Genomic DNA, 21,862 nt, shown 5'->3' with positions numbered 1-21,862 from the left:
CCAACCAATCAATCAACCAACCAACTTACCAATAAATCAACCAATCAACCAGTCAACCAATCAATCAATCCGCTAACTCAATCCGGCTGTATATGACGGGGATTGAATTCTCTGGTTTAATTCCAAGGGCAATCTCCGTCTCCCTCAGCCTGTCTTCAAACTTGTCGAAATCGTTTGGGTTTATCAAGAAGGACCGGTTCATTTCCGTCAACTAGCGAATGAAAGAATGAATGAATGAATAAATGAATAAACGAATGAATGAATAAACGAATGAATGAATAAACGAATGAATGAATAAACGAATGAATGAATAATTAAATGAATGAATGAATAAATGATAAAAGAGTGAATGATTTAATTGACCAATGAAACAAACAAAGAGCAACAAAACCTTGAGGTCCTTGTATATAGCCCCCTGGCGGGCTTTTATTGTGATGTGTCTTTGATCCAGATTTATAATAATCTTCTCTACCTACCATTGAAAACGAAAGAATGAATGAGTGAATGAATGAATGATTTAACAAACAAACTAACGAACGAACAAATGAACGAACGAACAAACGAACGAACGAACGAATGAACAAACGAACGAGCAAACGAACGAACGGTTCATAAAAATCATTCTACAACCTCTCCTTTGGATAGCAATTCCTTAGAGAACTCGTCGAAGGTTAGGACTTTTTCGACATTTTGATACTGGCCTATGTATATCACTGCTATCCAAGTTAGAAAGAACCAGAACAACAACTTCTGCATTGGTGTCATCTTGAATTTACCATCTGGAGGAATGTCAAGAGTAAATTTAATTCAATTGGAATTTAATTTAAATGGGAGAAAAATTTGAATTTAATTTAAAGGAAGAAGAATTACTAAATAGGTATTAATAAGAATGAAAATGAAGTTGGCACAATGGATAGTGTAACTAGTACAGCTTTTGCATTGACCGGGTTCGAATGCAAATAGATTCCCACTTATTACATAATGCATTAATTCATAGGCAATCACATAGACTGCATGCCTGTTGTTGAAATCCTTGAGTTGTACTTAAAAAATAACATGATAAAGGATGGTGATAGGATCAATTCAACGATAATGAAGAAGAAGAAGATGATGATGATGATAACCATTATCATTATTCTCATTATCATTTTGATCAAATCTTTTGCCAGATGTCGAGTCATCAGTTTTTCGAGCTCTGTCATTTCCTGGTTTGTCTTTCCTACTCGAGCATCTTAAGAAAGCTACCAAATAAAAAATGATAATAATAATCATAATAAAAATAATAAAAATGACAAAAATTATAATTAAAGTAATATTTTACCATTGTGAAATACATTTGAACGTGGTGTTAATGCAATTTCTTCATTTCTCATGAGACTGTCAAACATAAGTTTCAATGTCCTGTCAGTAGATTTGATGCATGTCTACGGAGTGATTAGTTAGTGGATTTGATGCATGTCTACGGAGTGATTAATTAGTGAAAATTCAAATTAGTGAACAAACTTCAAATAAATTATTATACTGGAAGTTTCAAAATATTAATGTTACAAATAAAATAAATAATTAAATCAAACTAAAAAAACTAAATCACCATCAATGATTGTTGATTAGCTATTTAGCAAAACAACAGCATACATCTAACTAAACTAACATCTATATAAAATTCAACATATAACAAATTATATATTATACAAATTATACATCAAAATATTCATTGAATATATGGAAAACAAACTTATTTATAAATATTATTAATTTTAATTAATTTGAATTGAAAATAAATATTTTTTTATTAAATGAATACAAGCAATCACTTCATTCCACACATACATGACAGCCAGATGTTGTTGATGATGATGATATTGAAGCAAGCAGACCACAGACAGAGTCGTAAACTTTTTTAACATTTTCAAGAAAATCATCATTAAACTTCTTAAAAAAGTAATTATTATTATTATAAAATTTGGATTCCACCCAACAAGAAGAACTTCTGGTTCTGTTGAGACAACGGTGTGAATTCAAGCTAACAACTTTTGAGAGTTGCTTAGCAAAGTTTAGAAATCTTAGAAAAGTCATTTTGTATAATTTTAAAACCTATTTTGTTACACTAAACCGCTGAAATTTGAGCTTTCTGTTTTTTAATTTATAAAAACTCGTTTTACGCTAGAATTTACTTTTAACTTGTAAACATTTGTTGTAAAAGTAAATTTATGTTAAAAGACGAAGTAAACTTTCACACTATTTACTTTTTTACCTAATTAATATAACATTATTGAAGTACAAAGTATGCAAAGTATAAACATGAATTATATTTTAATATGTAACAATTAAAAACAATGTAAAATTAACTCAATTTATAAATTTTGAATTGAAATTTTTTTAAAAGCGGCTTTACTTTTAATGTCAAATGTATTCCAATAACATGTCGCTTATTTTTAAACATTTTGCAATTTTGGATCATTGCCTGCTTTTCTAGTAAACCTCGTACTTTTTCTATTTTAATCAATATTTTTTAAATTGAGTTTTACTACGGAAAATGGAGAATTTGGAAAAGAGGAATGGTAGACCGGGCGAAATTGGTTACGTCCAGAACGTGAAGGATATGCCGGCCAATGCCATTCCTATGTCTTCCAATGAAGTAATCAAAAGACAATTTTATATCATCGACAGATGGCAGCCGCAGAGGGAAATGTTGGTATTTTTAATTTTTCAAATTCATAATTTAATTAAATGTTGCTTCAATCAAATGATTTAAATATTTTTATCAGGTTCTTCATGAAACATGGCCATATCGTCCTTGGCAGTTTTGGGGCTCTTTCTGGTTTTGCCTACGTCACCCATTTGAGACGTATGATGTTATTAAGAAACAGATTCCGATTTGCATCGTATGGCCCGGCGATGATCCTGCCATTGCTGATAACATCAACAACGCAGAACCTCTTTGTAACTAGGGATCTGTCATTGGGGATCACTGCTTGTCCAGTGTGCCTGGAGGTCAGATCGACTGCCCTGCAGATGGTTTCTGGTGTTGCACAACCTTTTTTCTTAGCTATCCTCTCGACCACGGTTGCAGCAAAACTATCCGCAAGTTATCCACTACCTCCACTTTCTGACTACAGGACTTTTATTAAGATTTATTCGAGACTTTGCCGGCCTCTTGTGGTTCCAACTGTTTGCCTGGCGGTTATGAACGCCGCTTGTGCAGTTGTAACAACCTTCTCTCAGTTTCATGCAGTTCAGAAAGTCAATCAGAAGCTGATCAGTGAAGATACCTACATACCTTAACAGATCACACACGCGCACGCATACACACATTATTTAGTCAACTAAATCATTTAGGATAACTATCTTTTTACATTTTAATTCAAATTTTTTATTAGTGATAGTATATAACAAACAAACCATTTGTGAGGATTGTTTATTAGATAAAATTTATCACCAAAAAACTCATGTTAATCACATGGGCATATAATATACCGGCATAAAATACACAAACACACATACATACACACATACATACACAAATAAGTACACACATGTGTACACCAGCGTGTAAATTCTCATGCATGCATAGCATACATAAACAAACAATATATACAAAAACGTATGACTAAACGCAATCTTTTTCTTATTTATAGTTATTGAAGAATTTTGATGCAATTTATATGACTATATAAAAAAAAATTTCAAAATAAACCGAAGAAAATGAATAAATTAATGAATATATCCTAAAATGCATTTTATTATTGATAATATTAATAAATAATAAACAATGTACCTAACTAAAAAAACAGTAAGTATTAAAAGGATTATCTTATGGTGTATCACCTTCATCATCATCGTCACAACTAGCGAACCAGCCATAAAATTAATCACCATAAAATAACGATATAACTACGCTAATTATGCAATTAAGATTTCTTAATAATAATAATATTATTATATAATTGTATTATTATTATATAATTATGTTATTATTATTTACATAGAAAGTGTTTCAGTTGTTGGAGAATTTCGAGTTCTATTTCTTCGTTGAAGTTGGGACAGTGCATCTGTAGTAGATCTAGTAGAGAGCGAACGTGCGATAATAAGCACACGCTATGGATCGGATCTTTCTTAATTATCTATGGTCAATATTATTATTATCGGTAGATTATTAATAATAAAAATATTATTTCAGTTCTCTAAACTGAGGGTGTAATAGTTTTTTAGTGTAATGATGGAATGATATAAGTCTTGTATCATTCCATCAATACTTACTTGATGGTGTTTACCCTCCATGATGTCAGTGGATATGTCGTAGTCGTTGTCCTCATCACATCTCACGGACGATAAGGTTTTTTCATCTACAATCAATAAGGTACTGACACGGGTGTATAGTTGCATTTGTGTGTATGCGTGTGTACGTGCGTGTGTGTGTAATCATTATTATCATCATTGCTGCTTTTCGTCATTAAGATCATCGTTGTTGTCGTCATCATCATAAAGAAGTTAATGTTAACGCTACCGTCATAAACAAGAACATTCATATAATTAGGAAATCATCGAAAAGGAAAGAGAGAGAGAGAGAGAAACAAAAAGAGAAAGAGAGAAATAAAAAGTAAAACATAAAACATACTCCACAAATCTGCCGTTCAAATCCTCCTTGCACACGTCGTGCAGTGTATCAACAACTGTACTTAGCACTCTATTTATTTTGCTTAGAACAGATCTGTCAACCGCAATAACAATAACAATTACATCATTTACTATTATTATTATTGTTATTGTTCTTATTATTATTATTATTATCAAAGTTCAACCCAGCTTACCTATTGTATTGTGATTGTAGCAGTGATAGCAGAGCAAGTACGCATATCTTCTTCTTATCTGCCTGATACAAACAGTCGAATTTGTTCAGCAAGCCCTCCACTAATCTGTCTACCAGAGCCATGCTCTAATGAAAGAGAAGGTTCACGATCCGTGGATTGATTGATGGTTAGACGAATGAATGATTGAATGAATGAATGATCGATTAATGGATGGATGGATGAACGAATGAATGAATGATTGATGATAAAATAATGAAAGGACAAAGAAATGAATGAATAATTGAATTTAAAAATAAAGAACGAATGAGGAAACGATTAATTGATAGATAGATGGATAGATAGATAAAGATAGATAGAGATAGATAGATAGACAGACAAATAGACAGACAGACAGAGATATAGACGCAGACTCGGAGAGTGTAGATAGATATAGATGAAGAAATATAGACAGAGAGACAGAAAGATAGACCAAGAGATAAATAGAATCAACACTAAAACAATACCTCTGGACGACCACCTCCACTCAAATGACTGACAAGTTGAAGGAAAGATTGAGAACTGTGGATGAGCAGTCGTGACGTCATAATAACGTGGCTAGTCGTCAGTGGCGGGCATTGGACGCTAGCGACGGCGCCACTAGAGCTGCCACCCGCCTTGGTAGAGAAAATAAAATAAAAATATATTATAGTGATATATATATAATTATTGTATAATTATAATTAAATTATAATTTTATTGTATTTGTTAGTAACATAACCTGTAACTAAGATGATAATTATAGTATTTTTTATAACAAAATCTATAATTATGGTGATAATTATTTATCACTAAAATAACTTATAATTATGACAGTAATTAATTCAAATATTTATAACCGACAATTATAATTATTACGAAAATTATAGTATTTAATGCTAACGCCAGCAATGCCGGTGACGAATTTGAACGAATCACAGAAGACATCTTGGAAGATGTTGCATGTTATGTCAGGGCTCAGTTGTAACATCAACGTTATCAACTAATTGATTGATTGATTGGTTAATTAATTGATTGATTGGTTCAATCAATGATTGAGTTATTTATAGATCAAATGATTGATTGAATGCATATTTGATTTATCGATTAAATGACTAATTAGTAGCTGTCCGAATGATCGATTGAAGGATTAATTAGATAATTGAATAAGTGATTGATTGAATGATTGATTGATTGATTGAATGACGGATGAATGAGTAACTGATTGATTAATTGATTGATTGGCTAAACGACCTTGATTATCATAACTTCTCCTTCGAATTTAACTTCATTAAGCAGAGAATGCAGGCATGATGATAACAATTCGTGATACCTCTGCATATGTATGTGTATGTATGTACGTACGTAAGTATGTATGCGTGTGTGTGTGTGTATGAATGAGTGCGTGCGTGTGTGCGTGTTGAGAAACCTGCAGAAAGACATCAGAATCTATCATAATGTAGGTCTCTGTTATCTTCAATATAATCTTCAATTCTTCCGTTCCTTGGTCTAAGATGAGAAAATAAATGTATAAATGAATGAACTAATCAATCAATTCATCTGCCAACCAACCGACCGACCTGTCAACCAATCATCCAACCAACCAACTTGCCAACCAATCAATCAATCATCCAACCAGTCAACCGACCGACCTAATAGATTAGCCACATTTTCGAACAGAAGCAAGATGTCGTTGGTTAGAACGCTGCAGGATTGCATGACGTGAAGCCAGAGGTGCAGGGCATCCTCACAGAGATAAACGTGCTGAGCTTGCTGAACGTCTGTACTTGTCTTGATCACGGGCAGTAGGAATTGATGCATATTCACTGATTCCGAACCCAATCCCTGCATGTTAATTTATGTTAATGTATGCTAATTTTATGTAGATGTATGCTAATTTTATGTAGATGTATGTTAATTACACGCTGGCGCAGGCTAATCAAATGTTGAAATTTGTTAACTTTATAAAATAAGAATATAATCAAAATAAGAATATTCCAGAACATTTAGAAGCTTCTAGAACATTCTCCTCGCTCACCTGTACGATCATGGAGAGGTTTGTGATGATGGCGCACCTGAGCAGGTTGTGGTGTTCGGATGCGTCCCACAGCAGAGGCAGGTAGTGAATGAGTGAGTGAATGTGTGGATGAATATCAGCCTCCATCCTCTCAATTATCAGGGTCATCACGTGTAATACGGACAGCTGATTGGTGGATGGGTGTTAGATGATAATAATAACCAATCCTAGATTAACTTAATGTATGAAGGTGCTCACTTTTGTTTCGCACTCAGACACGCTCTTGAGAAGATCAAAAAGGAGCTTGAAATGGACCTCCAAGTACTGTAGAGAATAATAATAATAATAATCATCATCACAGTCATCATCATCATCACAGTCATCAGCATCTGCAATAACATACCGGCATGTACTGTTCGACATGGAACTCAACATCATCGACAGGTAGAACCAGCGAAAGGAGAAAATGCATAGGTTAAAGAAAAATTATAACCATAATTATGATAAAATCGTATCTATATAGAGTGTCATCATCACCAGAACACCACTGCCATCTCAACCATCCTTCATCATCATCCTCATCATCATCATCTTCATCATCATCCTCATCATCCTTCAAAGGATATCAGATTTAAGGGCGTTAACAGCTTCCAACTTGACAACAACATCCTCTGACCCACTTAGCAATGATTGGATGACGGCATATAATCGAGGCCTGTGACCGACCGACATTTTCACCCCGACCCATTTTCCAATTAGCCAGATGACGCGACGTTTAATTATTCTGTAACTGGTCAATAAACAAATAAAACGTCGATGGTCATCATTATTAATTATGCATCATCATCATCAGGAGAACTAACTTTCGGCTACTATTACCAGCACTGCCACCGTCGTTACCATCACCGAGGGCTAGCTCGTGGACGAGTCGATTGTTGAACCACTGGTCGAAATCGATGAAATCGTATAAGTGATAAGTGCATAGGCCAACTGCATTGTACACTGCAAATAATTATAATTACAAAAACATTTAATTTAATCCAAACAGAACCAATCATAGCAAAGAGCCAATCATATCAGAGCCAATCACAGCAAAGAGCCAATCACATCAAAGAGCCAATCACACCAAAGAGCCAATCGTAGCAGAGAGCCAATCACAGCAAAGATCTAACCCGCATCTATTTTTAGCAGGCCAATGATATCGTTGGATTGTTGGTGCTGTGAGGAGTCAGAAAGCAAGTACTGATTGACTAACTGCATTATGATTGGACAGACAATGTCCTTGAACTCTTTTGTCAAGGTTAAAAATAGAGATTCCACGCAAGGCTGTTCAAAAATGAAAGTGAAAGAAGATGCAAAAATTCCTGATAAGTGATTACATTATTATTAATAAAATAACTTCTAGTAAAAAGTTAGCATTACAACTAATAAAAATCCATTACTAAAATTCATGTTTTCATAAGTAATAATATATATAATATTTTAAAATAATTTTATTATAATTTATAAAAAAAATAAACTAAAATATCAAACCGACCCTCCATGAAAATTTCCACGAATCACCAGATTCCTCTGAAACTATCAAAACAGAAAAAAATTCAATAGAAAAAAAGGCTGAGAAACAACATCACGAATAATGAGAACATCGAGAGGACAACGAGAGCCAACACCACATCATCAAAGAGACCAATAACGACATTACAACAACCAACTGAAACTTTCTGGATCGCTATCCCAGCAGTGCAACTCGTCATTTTTCAACAAAAAGTACTGCAACAGCAGCATCTCGACTAGTTGTCTCAACATTTCAATGGTGAAAAAGTTGATTTTTACATTCTGAACCATCAGGGAGAGTCTGTTTTTCTGTTGATCTATGAACGTCATCTCAATCATCATCTCCATCATTATAATATCAACATTCTTTTGATCACTACATTTTATTGTTTCAAAAACAAGCTATCAATCAATCAATCAATCGATCAATCAATCAATCAATCGATCGATCAATCAATCCATCCATCAATCGATCAATCAATCAATCAATCAACCAACCAATTAACCAGCCAATCAAATTAAAATACATACACCAGAACATGATAAAAAACCAACATACACATATATACGCTGTTACTACAAATACATTAAAGCACCAAAAAGTGTGTATGTGTGTCTGTGTGCGCGCGTGTACATGTACTTACCTTCGTTAGATGTTCTATAAACTTTGTACTTCTCACATTTAAGAACATCCTTCATGAGGTTCATCATGTTAATCAAGAACCTCTCAAATACGAGTTCTACACAGAAAAAAAATTAATGTACAACACCATTAAACACGTACAATTATTATAAAATAACTACAATATCAAGTCCAATACCATAGTACTACATCCTCAAAGTCTACCATCCTTTATAAATTAATGTCTAGATTAGCATGTACAAATCCATATGAAAATATCTTTGCTTGTTTGTATGTAAAATAAATAACCTTAAATACAAAACTACATACAAATACATAATGCAATATATATATATATATATATATATATATATGCATGTATGTATAATGCTAAAATGCGCACACACAAATGCGTGCATATGGGTATTATACAAAAAGATACAACAATGCATGCCTTCTCTGCCAGGTGTGAAACAGTAGGACACGACAAACTGAAGCGTCGGGCCGACAAATTCTCCAAAACCGTCTGCATGTGTCTCCAAAGTTTCAAGAAGCTGTAAACATCGATGCCATCATCATTGTCACACTCATGATGATGATAATAATAATAATAATAATAATAAGAATAAGAGTAATGATAATAGTAATAATCATCACCCTGAGTACCCACCACTTTAGTAAGTAAGACAATTAATTTTTCCCTGTCAGCCAACAATTCATCCATATTGTACGATAGGATTAGTTGCTCTGAAAGAATTATGTACAAAAAACTAAAAAATTTTGACACAGGCAGACACACACACATATATATATATATACAGAGAGAGAAAGAAATAAAAAAAAGGAGAGAGATGAGATTAATGCTGAACCGAAATGAACAATTAAACAATAATAATTTACTTGATTGTAACATGGAGTCAAGTTTTTGTATTGCCTGTATAAGGAACAGCCTGCACATCTGCACATCCCTAATCTCACTAAACCCATATACTAATAACTTCTTCATGACTGGTAAATTAAAATTAAAACAGTAATCACGATAACAACAATGATACTGGTTATAAAAAAATTCTTACTCTTAGTCAATAGAACACAATAGGATAACAAGAAGGACAAATTAGCCTGTTGTCTGGCCTCCAAAGATATAAATAACTCGTCAAATGACTGCTTCCACTTGTTGAAGATCAACTCAAAAGTACTGTTGGTAAGCTGGGACAAATTAAAAAAATTAAAATTGCACTTAGATTGTCATAATTTTGGTAAAAATAAATAAATGCTACATGAAATAATACATATGCAATAACATTATTACTATATTTTACGTGAAAATTAATCATTATCATGACCTCTTCGAAGACCTTTCGATCGGCAGGCAACTTTTTGGACACCATGGCTTTGACGACCTGATAAAAAGTCAACGTAGCCCTCTGAATCTTGATTGGCTGGTTTGAATCTGTACTCTGCAATGATTGGATGAGAACTGGGACCAATGATGGCCAGAATCTCGGGCAGTCATGCCTAGCTATTTTGCCTATCAGTATTGCAACTTGGGATGCAATCTTGACGAATAGAATTTTATAATTTAAAAAAAAACAATTATGATGACAATTTAAAAAATCATAATTTTTAAAAATTATTTAAATGACCTGTAATATGGGCTCATTAAAGCTTTCAAGCAAATGTTGTTTCAAGTAAGTCTTCTCTTCTTCGGATATTCCACTAAAATTTTGTCAAAGTATAAATTAAACTTGATTAGAAAAACCAATTATCTAGTTAGTTGAAAAATTCATTCAAAGAAACACTAACACATGAACTGAAAAATTATATTCAGTTTTATTTTTTCAGTATCATTATTGTAAGATGAACATACACACACATCAAGTATAGATTATCAAATTAACTGTTTAATGCTACACAATGTAGTTAAACACAATTTTAAATAGAATTTTATATAAATATATATATATATATAATTTATTACAAAAAGTATAGACAAATAAAGATGAAATGTCATTCAAATTAACAGATTAGTTGATTAATTTATTGATTAAAAAGTAAAATTAAAAAAAAATACAAATAGAATTACCTGGGTGCATTTTTTCTCCAGTACCTGTCTATGCCATTCTTGAAATACATGGCAGCAACCCACCTTACGTTGGCATCTATGTTCGTGTCTAAGAATATGGACTGGAACAAAAAAAGTTCAGAGCAAAGATTCAGTTGTTAAAAAAGTGGAATGATGGAATGAATGATCATAAAAAAAGAAAGATGTAGTGTCCAGTACTAACGGCAACGGCGCTATAGAACCCTGGCTGTGTTTCCCACGACTTCAAATGAATTTCCGCCTTTTTCAAAATTGACGGATCCTGACTGGCGGCCCCAACGAATGCTTCGAGAACAAGAGAAGGGCAAAAATATGTGCTGCTGACTTCCATGTTGATCTTATCTTATTTTAATTTCATTTAGAAAAATCGCTAATTAAGATATAATTGCAGTATTATATTTAAAAAATTTATAAATTTTTTTAAAATAAAATCTACGGTTTGTAAAATTTAAAATAAATAATAATGATGAGTAAACTACGAAATTGAGCGATATTTAGGATCTCTTTAAAAAACAAAAAGCATAGAATATGTAACTTATTACACAATATTCAAAGACATTATAAATATAGTTGACGATAACTTTATTATCGTTCATTCATTAGTCTTTGTTTTCACCAGATAGGCGAGGTCCTGTCCATTGTCTGCAAGATGAAGAGACAAAAGTGTTTCTACTTTAATGATGATGACGAGCCAAAAAAGAAAAAATTTAATGCCGATCTAGACTCTTTAATTTTAGATACAAATCCGGATTGCATCGATCACACGAGTTCTCCTAGGTTCAGGTATCCAACGGAGGTGGGGTTCTTCTCGTTAGACTCAGAATCTAATTTTCGGGACGATAACTCATCTCTCACTTACTTGTACGGCAAGCGCCTCAAAAATAAAAAGTTGAATCTCGACCTGAAAGTGGGGTATGATACGTTTGTCGGGAAAAAAGAAAATGACATTCAGGGATTAGGTGACATTTTCAAATGGATCTCGCTGCATCCACCATTCAATACACTAACGAAAAAAGGTGAAAAACTCAAAAGGTATGGTGGTTGCTTAATTTTTTAAATTTTATTGAAGAAAATTTTTCAAAAAATTACATTAATATTAATTATTACATTTGCAACTGATCTAACTAACTAATCTTATAAAAACAGCCTGCAGACAGATTTCATATGTTGGCGGGGCCTGCTAAGGAAATTTCTCTGCACCCCATATGAATTGAATGAGAATTGGTTGATCATAGTTAGGAAATTCAAAGGTACACATTATCTCGTTGAAATAAAAACCGATGAGAAGAAGCAAGAGGAAAGAGAACAGACTACCAGACTGAAAGAAATGTCATATTGGGGTTTCAAGTTTGAACAGTACATGACTACTGGTACTTATTTTTCTTATTATCTAGACATCTTATAAATATTTAAATAATTTTTCAGTTTGATTCAAATCCTTAGAGATGACAGTATCATTGATTAGTGAATGCGCTGTATATTATATAGTCTATCTATACTATATGTATTTTATTTGCATTTTTGTAATTTCATACAGTACATTTAAGACTTCAGAATTGAAATTAACACCTAACTTCCTTTTAGTTTTCACTTTTACTAAATTCATTAAGTCATTCATTCTATAATTCCATTTTAAAATTTTCAATCACAAATTAATTGCAGAAAAGCCGGATGGCAAGCCAGTAACCAACGTACCAGTCAATAACCACAAGCAATTTGTATCTGTGGTTAGATCGAGGATCAACTCACATTCACTAAGTAAATAAATTATTTTTGTTATTCATACTATCTTCATTGTTATTAATATTAATTTTTTTTATATATATTAATTTTTTAACTAATGCTACTCTAGTTTTTGGAGGAGAAATTGATTGCAAAGAAAATAAAGATGACCAGGTGATTAAAAGGTACATAGAATTGAAAACAAGAATGTCCATAAAAAATGAACGACAAGACTATTCATATAGAAGGTGCTGAAATTTTACTTTTAAACTTAATTTCATTATTCCATTACCTCTTTTAGTTATTAACTAACTAGCACCGAAATATTTTTTAGTGTATTAATCAATAATGTAATTTTTTTGATATTTTATTCTCCTTTTATTCAGGTATAAGTTGCTAAAATGGTGGAGTCAGTCGATTTTGATCGGGGTGAAGAAAATAGTGGCTGGGTTTAGAGATGACGATGGAATAGTGAGAGAGGTTACTAAACTGTACACAAAAAATATTCCAGATCAGTGTCAGGTAATTGTAATGTACTTTCATAATTAGAAATAATTTTAATTAGAAATAATATTTATTAAAAATATTTGAATGTAATATATTTACTTAATAGTTAAGTGTATACTGTAAAATTGTTTAAAATATAATTAATTAATAGTTATATATATATAATAAAATTTATATTTACGATAATCTTGTATCTATCCATTACATTTTTGACTATATTGTAAAATTTATAAAATTTCTTATTCATTTATTCTACGTAGATATTGCTTTTTTGGAACTTTAAATGCCAATATTAGTAGTAGATATCATCATTAATATTGATATAATTATTTCCATTACCTCAGAGCATTCGCAACGCATGGAATCCCAAGGTGTGCTTCAATTTTCTAGATAAGCTCTTAGATTTCATCAGAGAAAATGTCACTGATGAAAACAGGTCAGATAAATTTTTATTACTATTTGTTATTATATTACTCTTAAATTAATAAATTATTATAATTTATATTTTTACAAAAAAAAAATATCCATCTTCTAATACAGATCCTACATGTTTGAGTTTGAGCCAGGCAAGAAGATTGTCAAATGTTTCCATCTGCACCAAGATCAGGCTAAAGATGGCAGTGTTACTGCTAGTAATACAATTACTACTACTGCTACTGAAACGTCTACTACTGTTACCGCTACTACTAGTACTGCTGCTGCTACTACAGAAGAATCTGCCAATGTTTCTACAGCTGCTGCTACTTCTGATACTATTGGTAATGACGGTGCTTGTAGTAGTAATAGTAATAATGACAATAATGTTGATGAAAATAGTGATGATAAAATGAATTATGCGAAGATTGAAGTTTTGCCTCAGTGGTATAGAGATTTATTTAGGAAATAAATTGATTGATCCTTTAGTTTATATTATGACTATAAATAATAAGGTATTTAGTTGCTAACATTTACTTCCAAATGTGTAATATTTTTCAAGTAATGTTTATATTTACATTTCTGAAGCTTTCTAATTTTTTGATGGGCTTTGTTGTCTGTGACCATTTTTTGTACTGAATTCTTATTTATTCATATATAAATATATTCACTTTTTATATAACTTCTCTTTAATTCTTTTTTGTATATGAAACCGGTGTATATATATATATATATATATATATATATATATATATATATATATATATATATATATATATATATAATTTATCTAATTCGATGTATTTGACTAGCTTTCTGCGTGTCAATGGTGAAGTTGTTGATGAAAATTACTCAAAAGATTAAGTAAATAGCATCGGTTTCCACCTTTGAATGGCTATGTTGTCTAGTATTAAGTTTGTATGGATCGAGCGATCAAAAAGTAGGAGGAGTGTAGCGCCATACAAATGAAGGTAGTAGGAGTGTAGCGCCATACAAATGAAGGTAAAGAGAAACCTGGGAATTTACCATGTAGTCTGACTTTTTTTTAAATTGGACAAAAAAATGTATTAATAAAAAAGGGACGTTAATTAGTGAAGATGAGTGTGCTGCTAATATTTGAATCGTGTTCACAAAAATTAGAAAATGGCGTCAAAACCACGGTGCAAAACGGTCGTTCTATTATCAAGTTTGATGATGATAATCATTACGATTACAAATCCGAAGAGATCGGATATTATTCGGTTGATTGTGAATCTATATATCGGCCGGATCTATCGTCAGCCAGTTATCTTTTGGCAAATCGCACTGACGGTGGAGTGCATTTTGATTTGAGTTCAGGGTATGAGTCGTTCATTAAAAAGGTGATTCCACCTGTCGAGCAATTGGATAATTTGCTGACATGTCTTGTGCAGAATAATCTTCTTGGGTACAACGAAAATAATAAGCACAGGTCCGAGTGTGGTGTGTTGTATAAGGTTGTTTTGCATTGTATTGTGTTTTTATTGTTTTGTATTGTATTTGTATTGTATTGTAGAGAAAGAACGAGAAAAAGAGATGTTCACATATTTTGTCTTAAAATCACTTAAGTTGGAGAAGTAAATCTTTGTTTTATTTTTATTGAAAAACAGAATTAATAAAGGAGATTTCGTATGCTCGAGAGGATTGATGACAAAACTTCTCTGCACACCTTATGAAAAATCTGAAGACTGGTTGTTTGCTGTTAAAAAATTTAATGGTGTTTGTTACATGGTATCTATTGATACTGAAGCTTCTACAAATGTAACATTTGAAAATACTGAAAAAGGGAGATTAATGTGTTATTGGGGTTTTAAATTTGAGCAGTACCTGACTACAAGTATGACTTAGTCATTAGTGATTAGTGTCATTAATTTTTCATGTTTTACCCTAATAAATGGTAATAAAGTAATTTTTTCAAGTTTTTTTTCTTTAGTAATGGAAAGAATTATTTAAAAAAAAAATCATTGTTCCTTTAATATTAAGATAATTTAATCAAAATATTTGGGATTAACTTTTTAAAAATTATTTGTTATTATAAAAACACAGCTGAAAAGAATGAAGGAAGTTTTTCAAATGTGTTAGAACCAGTTAACACCCACAAATATTTCATGTCAGTTAATATGGCAAAGCTTGGTGATCATACATTATGTTTGTAACTTTCAATTAAATTTAATTTTAATATATTAATTGTCGTTGAAATAGAAGTTCCCATTTTTCTATAAAATTTTCTGTTTTAAACCTTTTAATTCTGTTTTAAACCTTTTAATTCTGTTTTAAACCTTTTAATTTACTTGTCTTTTTTTTTAGTTTTTGGTGGGGAGGTTGATTGCCAAAGAAATATAAATGGCAAAAAGGAATACATTGAACTCAAAACAAATGTTAAACTAGATTCTGATAACCGAATATTTACGTTTAAAAGGTAGATTTTTACTGTTTTCAAATAATCTTATCATGCTAATTTTCAAATCTGAATTTAACTAGAAGGTGGGTGGAGGAATACCGGTTGATCATGTTATGAATGATTGAGATTAAGATTTTATGAATATTTAATTTTTCATTGATGTTTTTCTGAATTTTTTTAAAGATACAAGTTACTAAAATGGTGGGCCCAGAGTTACCTAATTGGCATAAAAAGCATCATTGCCGGTTTCAGGGATGACGATGGAATCGTGGATTATATTAAGGAATTCTCTACATCAGATATACCAAGCCAAAGCATAGTACTGAAAACTATCATTTCGTTGTTATTATTTTATTATTATTTCATTGTTATTTTGTTATCATTGCATAGTTATTTCACTTGATCTAGATTATTTATAAATATAGAATCTATAATTAATAATATTTATTGTACTTTATTGTAATAATAAAAAGATAATATGATCTATTATTAAATATAGGTATGGAGTCCGCGAGTTTGCTTTCACTTTTTAGACGAAATGCTTAGATTTGTTAAGCATAACGTAACTGATGAAAACAGGTTATAATTTATATATAATAATGATTAATTAATTATATTATTATTATTAATAATATTTATTGAATTACCACTATCTTTTTATTTGGAAAACAGCATTTACCAATTTGAATACAGTTCAACGGAAAAGGTTATCAGATGCACCAAGCTAAGATAATACTACTAACACTTTTACTACCACTACTGCTACTAATAGTAATTGTAATAATAGTAATAGTGGTAGTAGTAGTAGTAGTGGTAGTAGTGTCGTTGGTGACGGTGCTAACTTCATCAATGGTTATCAAATACTACCCACCTGGTACACTGAATTGGTGTCGGATCAAAATTAATTTTTTCTATATTTCTTCACTTACTTAAATGATTGGTTAATTAATTGATTAGTTAATTAATTGATGAACTAATTAAATAATTGACTAATTGTTGAACCATTTATTTCGATATTAAAGTCATATAAAGATATTTATTAATTCATTTGGGATGCTCAACCGTGATTTTTATTTCTCGCCTCTGCTTGTTTTTATGCAACTTCTTTCACGATACTTCCATTTTATTTGTTGTTTTATTCTATATATAGTATGTACGTTTATATTATTTTTGCAAAATCTATACAATTTATTTTACGATCAGAGTTAAATGACATTAAATCACTGGGTGTACAACATGTGTGTTTTTGGATTTGTGTGTATGCTACAACGACCACCAATGCTACTACTACTACTACAGCTGCTGCCACTACTACTAGTATTAATACTTCTACTATGTATTTATACTACTACTACTTGAGTAAAGTTGCCAAAATTTTTTGAAAAAATAATACAGGTGTGAGCATGCAACGAAACACTTGTCAGTGAGTAGTTTTTATTTCATCAAAGATTTTAACTTTTTGATTAAATTTGAATGGAAATTGTGACGTCTACTGTTGTTTGGAAACGAAACGAAACCGTAATAATTATGCAATAATATTATAGATATTATTATGGATATATTAATAGTTTTTATGTATGGCAATTATAAATTTAAATATAGATAAAATAATCGAGAATAGATTATCTCTTTTGTTTTGTTACCTGCTTTTTAATTTTTCAATTTTCAAATATTTAAAAAAAATCTTGTCGCTTTGTTTCGTGATTCCATGTATAGTATACACACACGCACACTATTTAGCGTTATCTTCTGTCTAGGAAAGAGTTATTTTATCTGTATCTGTATGCGTATACCTGGCATAAAATTTAGCATCTTAAACTTATACGTGTATACATACATATATATATATGTATATATATATATATGTGTGTTTGTGTGTGTGTGTGGTGTGTGTGTGTTTATAATTCCTTATACATAAAAATGCTTATTCTATAAAAAAAATTGTGTACAACTAAATGATTGATTGACATTTTATATTAATATTTTTAGAGGAAAAGAAGTTATTTTATAAAATTGGCGATGATATGCGTTTTTTTGTTTGTGTGTTTGTTTGTGTGTTTGTTTGCTTGTGTGTGCGTGAGTATGTATGTAATTTTTAAAGATTTTAAATGCGTGCATAATCAACTATTATTTCTTTTCTATGCTGCGTGCTTTTATACAAAGTTCATCGTTTTTGAAACATTTTCTCCAGAGAATAAAAAATTTGTACTTTTTTATCTTTGTATTTTTTCACCTGGATTTTATTATTAATTAATTAATTTTGCTGTCATTTTTCATTTGAAAAGAGTATTCGAAAAGATGAATAGTCGAACCGCATGGGTTAAATTTAAAAATGTCAGTTTGATAATCTTTCTGGTTGAAAATATCGCGTGCGTGTACGTGTATGTATGTGTGTCTGTGTGTGTGTATGTGTGTGGTGTGTATGTGTGTCTGTGTGTGCGTGTGCTCATCTTGACATGGTATAAAAGAAGATGAAAGCGTCAGTTTTTTCAAAAGATTTTAAACACTTCAATTTGCAAAGTTAGATCCATACAATTGTTTAAGGATAAAATTAACATAATGGCTGAGAACAACAACAGCCAGACAAACAACAATAGCCAGACAGACCCCAACGACCAGACAAACAACCAGACTAACAGCCAGACGAGCAAAAAACTGAAGCCATCGAGTCACCATACAACGGCACCACCACCACCAGACGCCGCCCAGTTGTCGATCCTCAACATCATGCACAGCAACAAAGTCAGCAGCAGCAACAACAACAAAAATCAACCATCATCATCGAACTACCTGACCCAATTAACCGGCCAATCACGTGAAGGGGTTGCATTTAGGTCAAAGATACATATGAGGACACAGGCGCCTTCACTTACCATTTCGGAAGCAGAAGCCGTTATGAGAGTTAATAATATAATCACCAAGCAACGAGCCAACAGGTTTGGATGATGATGATAATGATGGTGATGGTGATAATGATGATGATGGTAATAATGATGATGATGGTGGGGGTGATTACATTGATTAAGTTGTTGTCGATGGTGAACTGAAATTGCCTTTCTTGGATATGGTAAAGTGATTATCCGACATCTATCAAATTGGCGATTGTTATCTAATGATGACGACATTGTTTAAGATGATGACGATGACGATAGTTTTGATAATGATGATGATGATGATACAAAACATAATGATGATGATGTTGACGGTGATGGAGATGATGATGATGATGGTGGTCAGAGTTCTGACGATCGTGAAGATGATGACGGTGGTTCTCCTGCCAGTGCTTGCGTTGCTCGTCTTGGTGTGCATCGATCTGAAGGTGAGATGATGATGACGACGACGATGATGATGCGGCTGCTGCTGATGATGATAACGACGACGATGATGTTATTAATAATGATAATAACTATATATACGTACAATACGAAGATGATGACAACAACAACCAAATGTGCGATTTTAAAAGTGTTTAACATTGGATGATGAAAATAAATCATACCAAACGACGACGATGACGTCATAATAAAGCACAAAACAACAACAGCAAAAAACACTTCGACCGAAAATTTACGAAAGGAATCGATAGTTGGCTACAGCGTTGCCTACCAGTGCATCACAAATTTCAACCAACTCAACAGTCTACAAACTTTTGTCTACAACCTTGGTCTGGAGAGAGGCATGAAAGTATGGACCGCCAATTCTAATGACAACATCAGTTTGAGTCGGCTTTCAATAGCTATGGTTGGTAAAATTACTGTTTCGTTATGCAGGTTAGTATTATGTAATGGAGTGTTTATGGTTTTATTCATATTAACCATAGCGTTAATTTTGAGTGGTTTTCATCGAATAAATAAAGTTACGGATAGGTATTTTGCACTTCATTGATGCTGCTACTACTGCTACTGCTACTGCGGTTACTACTTTTACTATTACTAGCGACAACTTTTGCTAACAAAGAACTAACAGATGAAACATAGTGATAACATAATCGATGATAGATAATTATAAGAACAAAACACTACATAGACGAATACAGATGAAGCGTTTTCAGATCTGCCCATTTGGCCGGAAAACTTCAAACTGGCCGATACTCCGCTCAACACTAAGAATCAATTTCAAAAATTTGTCATTAATCTACGTTCCGGTTTTTCGAGCAATTACTCAATTATCGCCGACTTGACTTACGCAACTTTTAAAACGTACACGGAAGTGACGTCATACTTGTTGAGATTCGGTTCCGGTTTCATCAAAGTACCGGCTGTGACGGATTTTTGGAAGCACCCTGTATCCATTAATTTATTAGGACAGGTCTGTTGTGTGATTCATACGCTACTGCTACTGCTGTTATCCCTACTACTGCTGCTACTACTGCAACTGTTCCTGCTACTACTACAGATACCAATAATACTACTACTACTGCTATTACTACTACTACTGCTGCTACTTCTATTGCTATATCTACTAATGCTACTGCTATTACTTCTATTGCTACAACTACTACTACTGCTGCTACAAGAACTACTTAATACTACTACTATTAAATAACTATAGTTGAATAATTGGTCAGGTGGTTGATTCATACGGACAAATGCGTGCCCTGGGTGTCTTGTTCTACGGCCAGTGTAAGCTGACCACCTCAGCCTACAGTAACATGCTATTCGCCGAAGGTTCAGCCGACAACCTCCTGAATCAAGTTAATTACGTCTTTAATTATTATTCGTTTTATTGTTGTTATTATTATTATGGTTATTATTTTTAGTAGTAGTAGCAGTTTAATGTAAGAAATTTCAACAGTACTAATAGTATTATAAGCTTCAGCAGTAGCAATAATAGTATTATTATTTGTAGTAGAACTTTCGATATTATTATTTATTATAATTATTTTATTTCAATTTCTAAAAAAATTTATTTTTTAGGTTTTCAAATTAGACCCGGAAACGGAAATGGGTTACAACCAAGCGATGAACGCCACTGAATATCCGGCTAACTATAAATGGAGACTGGACCATATAAGACATAACTACATGGGAGATCTGGACTGCTTTAATAAGTCATTGTACTAAATTTCTGATTACTATACTAATTCTAATTAGTGCAAATTTTGACCATTTTAATAAGTAACTATGGTATAATAATGACTCTAACTGTTACTGCCTGTTACTACTGTAGAATACTATCGTTGTTACTGCTACTACTAATTGCTACGTGACATGTGTTGTTTTGAGTTACTATACGTGTACATGTATCAATAAACTTGGTTTATAATTCATTTGTTCGTTTGGTTGTTTGTGCATTTGATAATTCATTGATTCATTCATTTTATTCATTCATCCAGGTCGGGAGAGGATAGACTGATCGATATGAATAATTGGTTTCGTAATTTTACCTTCATTATCGATCTGACTACACAGTTGAAAAACAACATGCTCTCTGATTTGCTGACTAATTTAACTAGGTTTTTCATCATCATCGTTACTTTTGTAACCATCATCATTATCAGTATCTTCATGATTATTACAAATAACGATACAATCATTTTACATTTTTACAACAACCAAGAACAAGCCATATTAATAAACCACAATTTGTCATAATTCATCACGTTTCATCATAATTCATCACAATTCATCATCATAGTTACTCAGACGAAATGAGAGCTAAAACAATCGCATACATA

The 21,862-nt window shown here is 32.0% G+C and overlaps 2 protein-coding genes across 2 annotated transcripts; one reads left to right on the top strand and one right to left on the bottom strand.

The window, feature by feature from the left end:
- Window positions 1–2,407: 2,407 nt before the first annotated feature.
- On the bottom strand, window positions 2,408–11,454 carry HELRODRAFT_190889 (hypothetical protein; the record flags this gene model as incomplete). The annotated part of the gene is made up of 21 exons (XM_009015642.1): window positions 2,408–2,691; window positions 2,769–4,124; window positions 4,261–4,363; window positions 4,619–4,711; window positions 4,812–4,936; window positions 5,315–5,464; window positions 6,549–6,671; window positions 6,865–7,029; window positions 7,102–7,167; window positions 7,570–7,633; window positions 7,707–7,845; window positions 8,016–8,169; window positions 8,381–8,457; window positions 8,556–8,714; window positions 9,042–9,137; window positions 9,920–10,027; window positions 10,096–10,228; window positions 10,366–10,578; window positions 10,666–10,738; window positions 11,106–11,206; window positions 11,308–11,454. The coding sequence occupies 20 exons, from the start codon at window positions 11,452–11,454 to the stop codon at window positions 3,978–3,980; spliced, it is 2,436 nt and encodes an 811-aa protein (XP_009013890.1). The 3' UTR covers window positions 2,408–2,691; window positions 2,769–3,977.
- Window positions 11,455–11,772: 318 nt separating this feature from the next.
- Window positions 11,773–14,238, top strand: HELRODRAFT_169832 (hypothetical protein; the record flags this gene model as incomplete). The annotated part of the gene is made up of 7 exons (XM_009015641.1): window positions 11,773–12,155; window positions 12,270–12,493; window positions 12,786–12,850; window positions 12,976–13,019; window positions 13,232–13,367; window positions 13,697–13,788; window positions 13,893–14,238. The coding sequence occupies 7 exons, from the start codon at window positions 11,773–11,775 to the stop codon at window positions 14,236–14,238; spliced, it is 1,290 nt and encodes a 429-aa protein (XP_009013889.1).
- Window positions 14,239–21,862: the final 7,624 nt, after the last annotated feature.

The sequence above is a fragment of the Helobdella robusta genome (assembly GCF_000326865.2).
Source record: "Helobdella robusta unplaced genomic scaffold HELROscaffold_16, whole genome shotgun sequence".
NCBI classification, from domain to species: domain Eukaryota; kingdom Metazoa; phylum Annelida; class Clitellata; order Rhynchobdellida; family Glossiphoniidae; genus Helobdella; species Helobdella robusta.
This window is presented reverse-complemented; position numbering and strand designations above follow the sequence as displayed.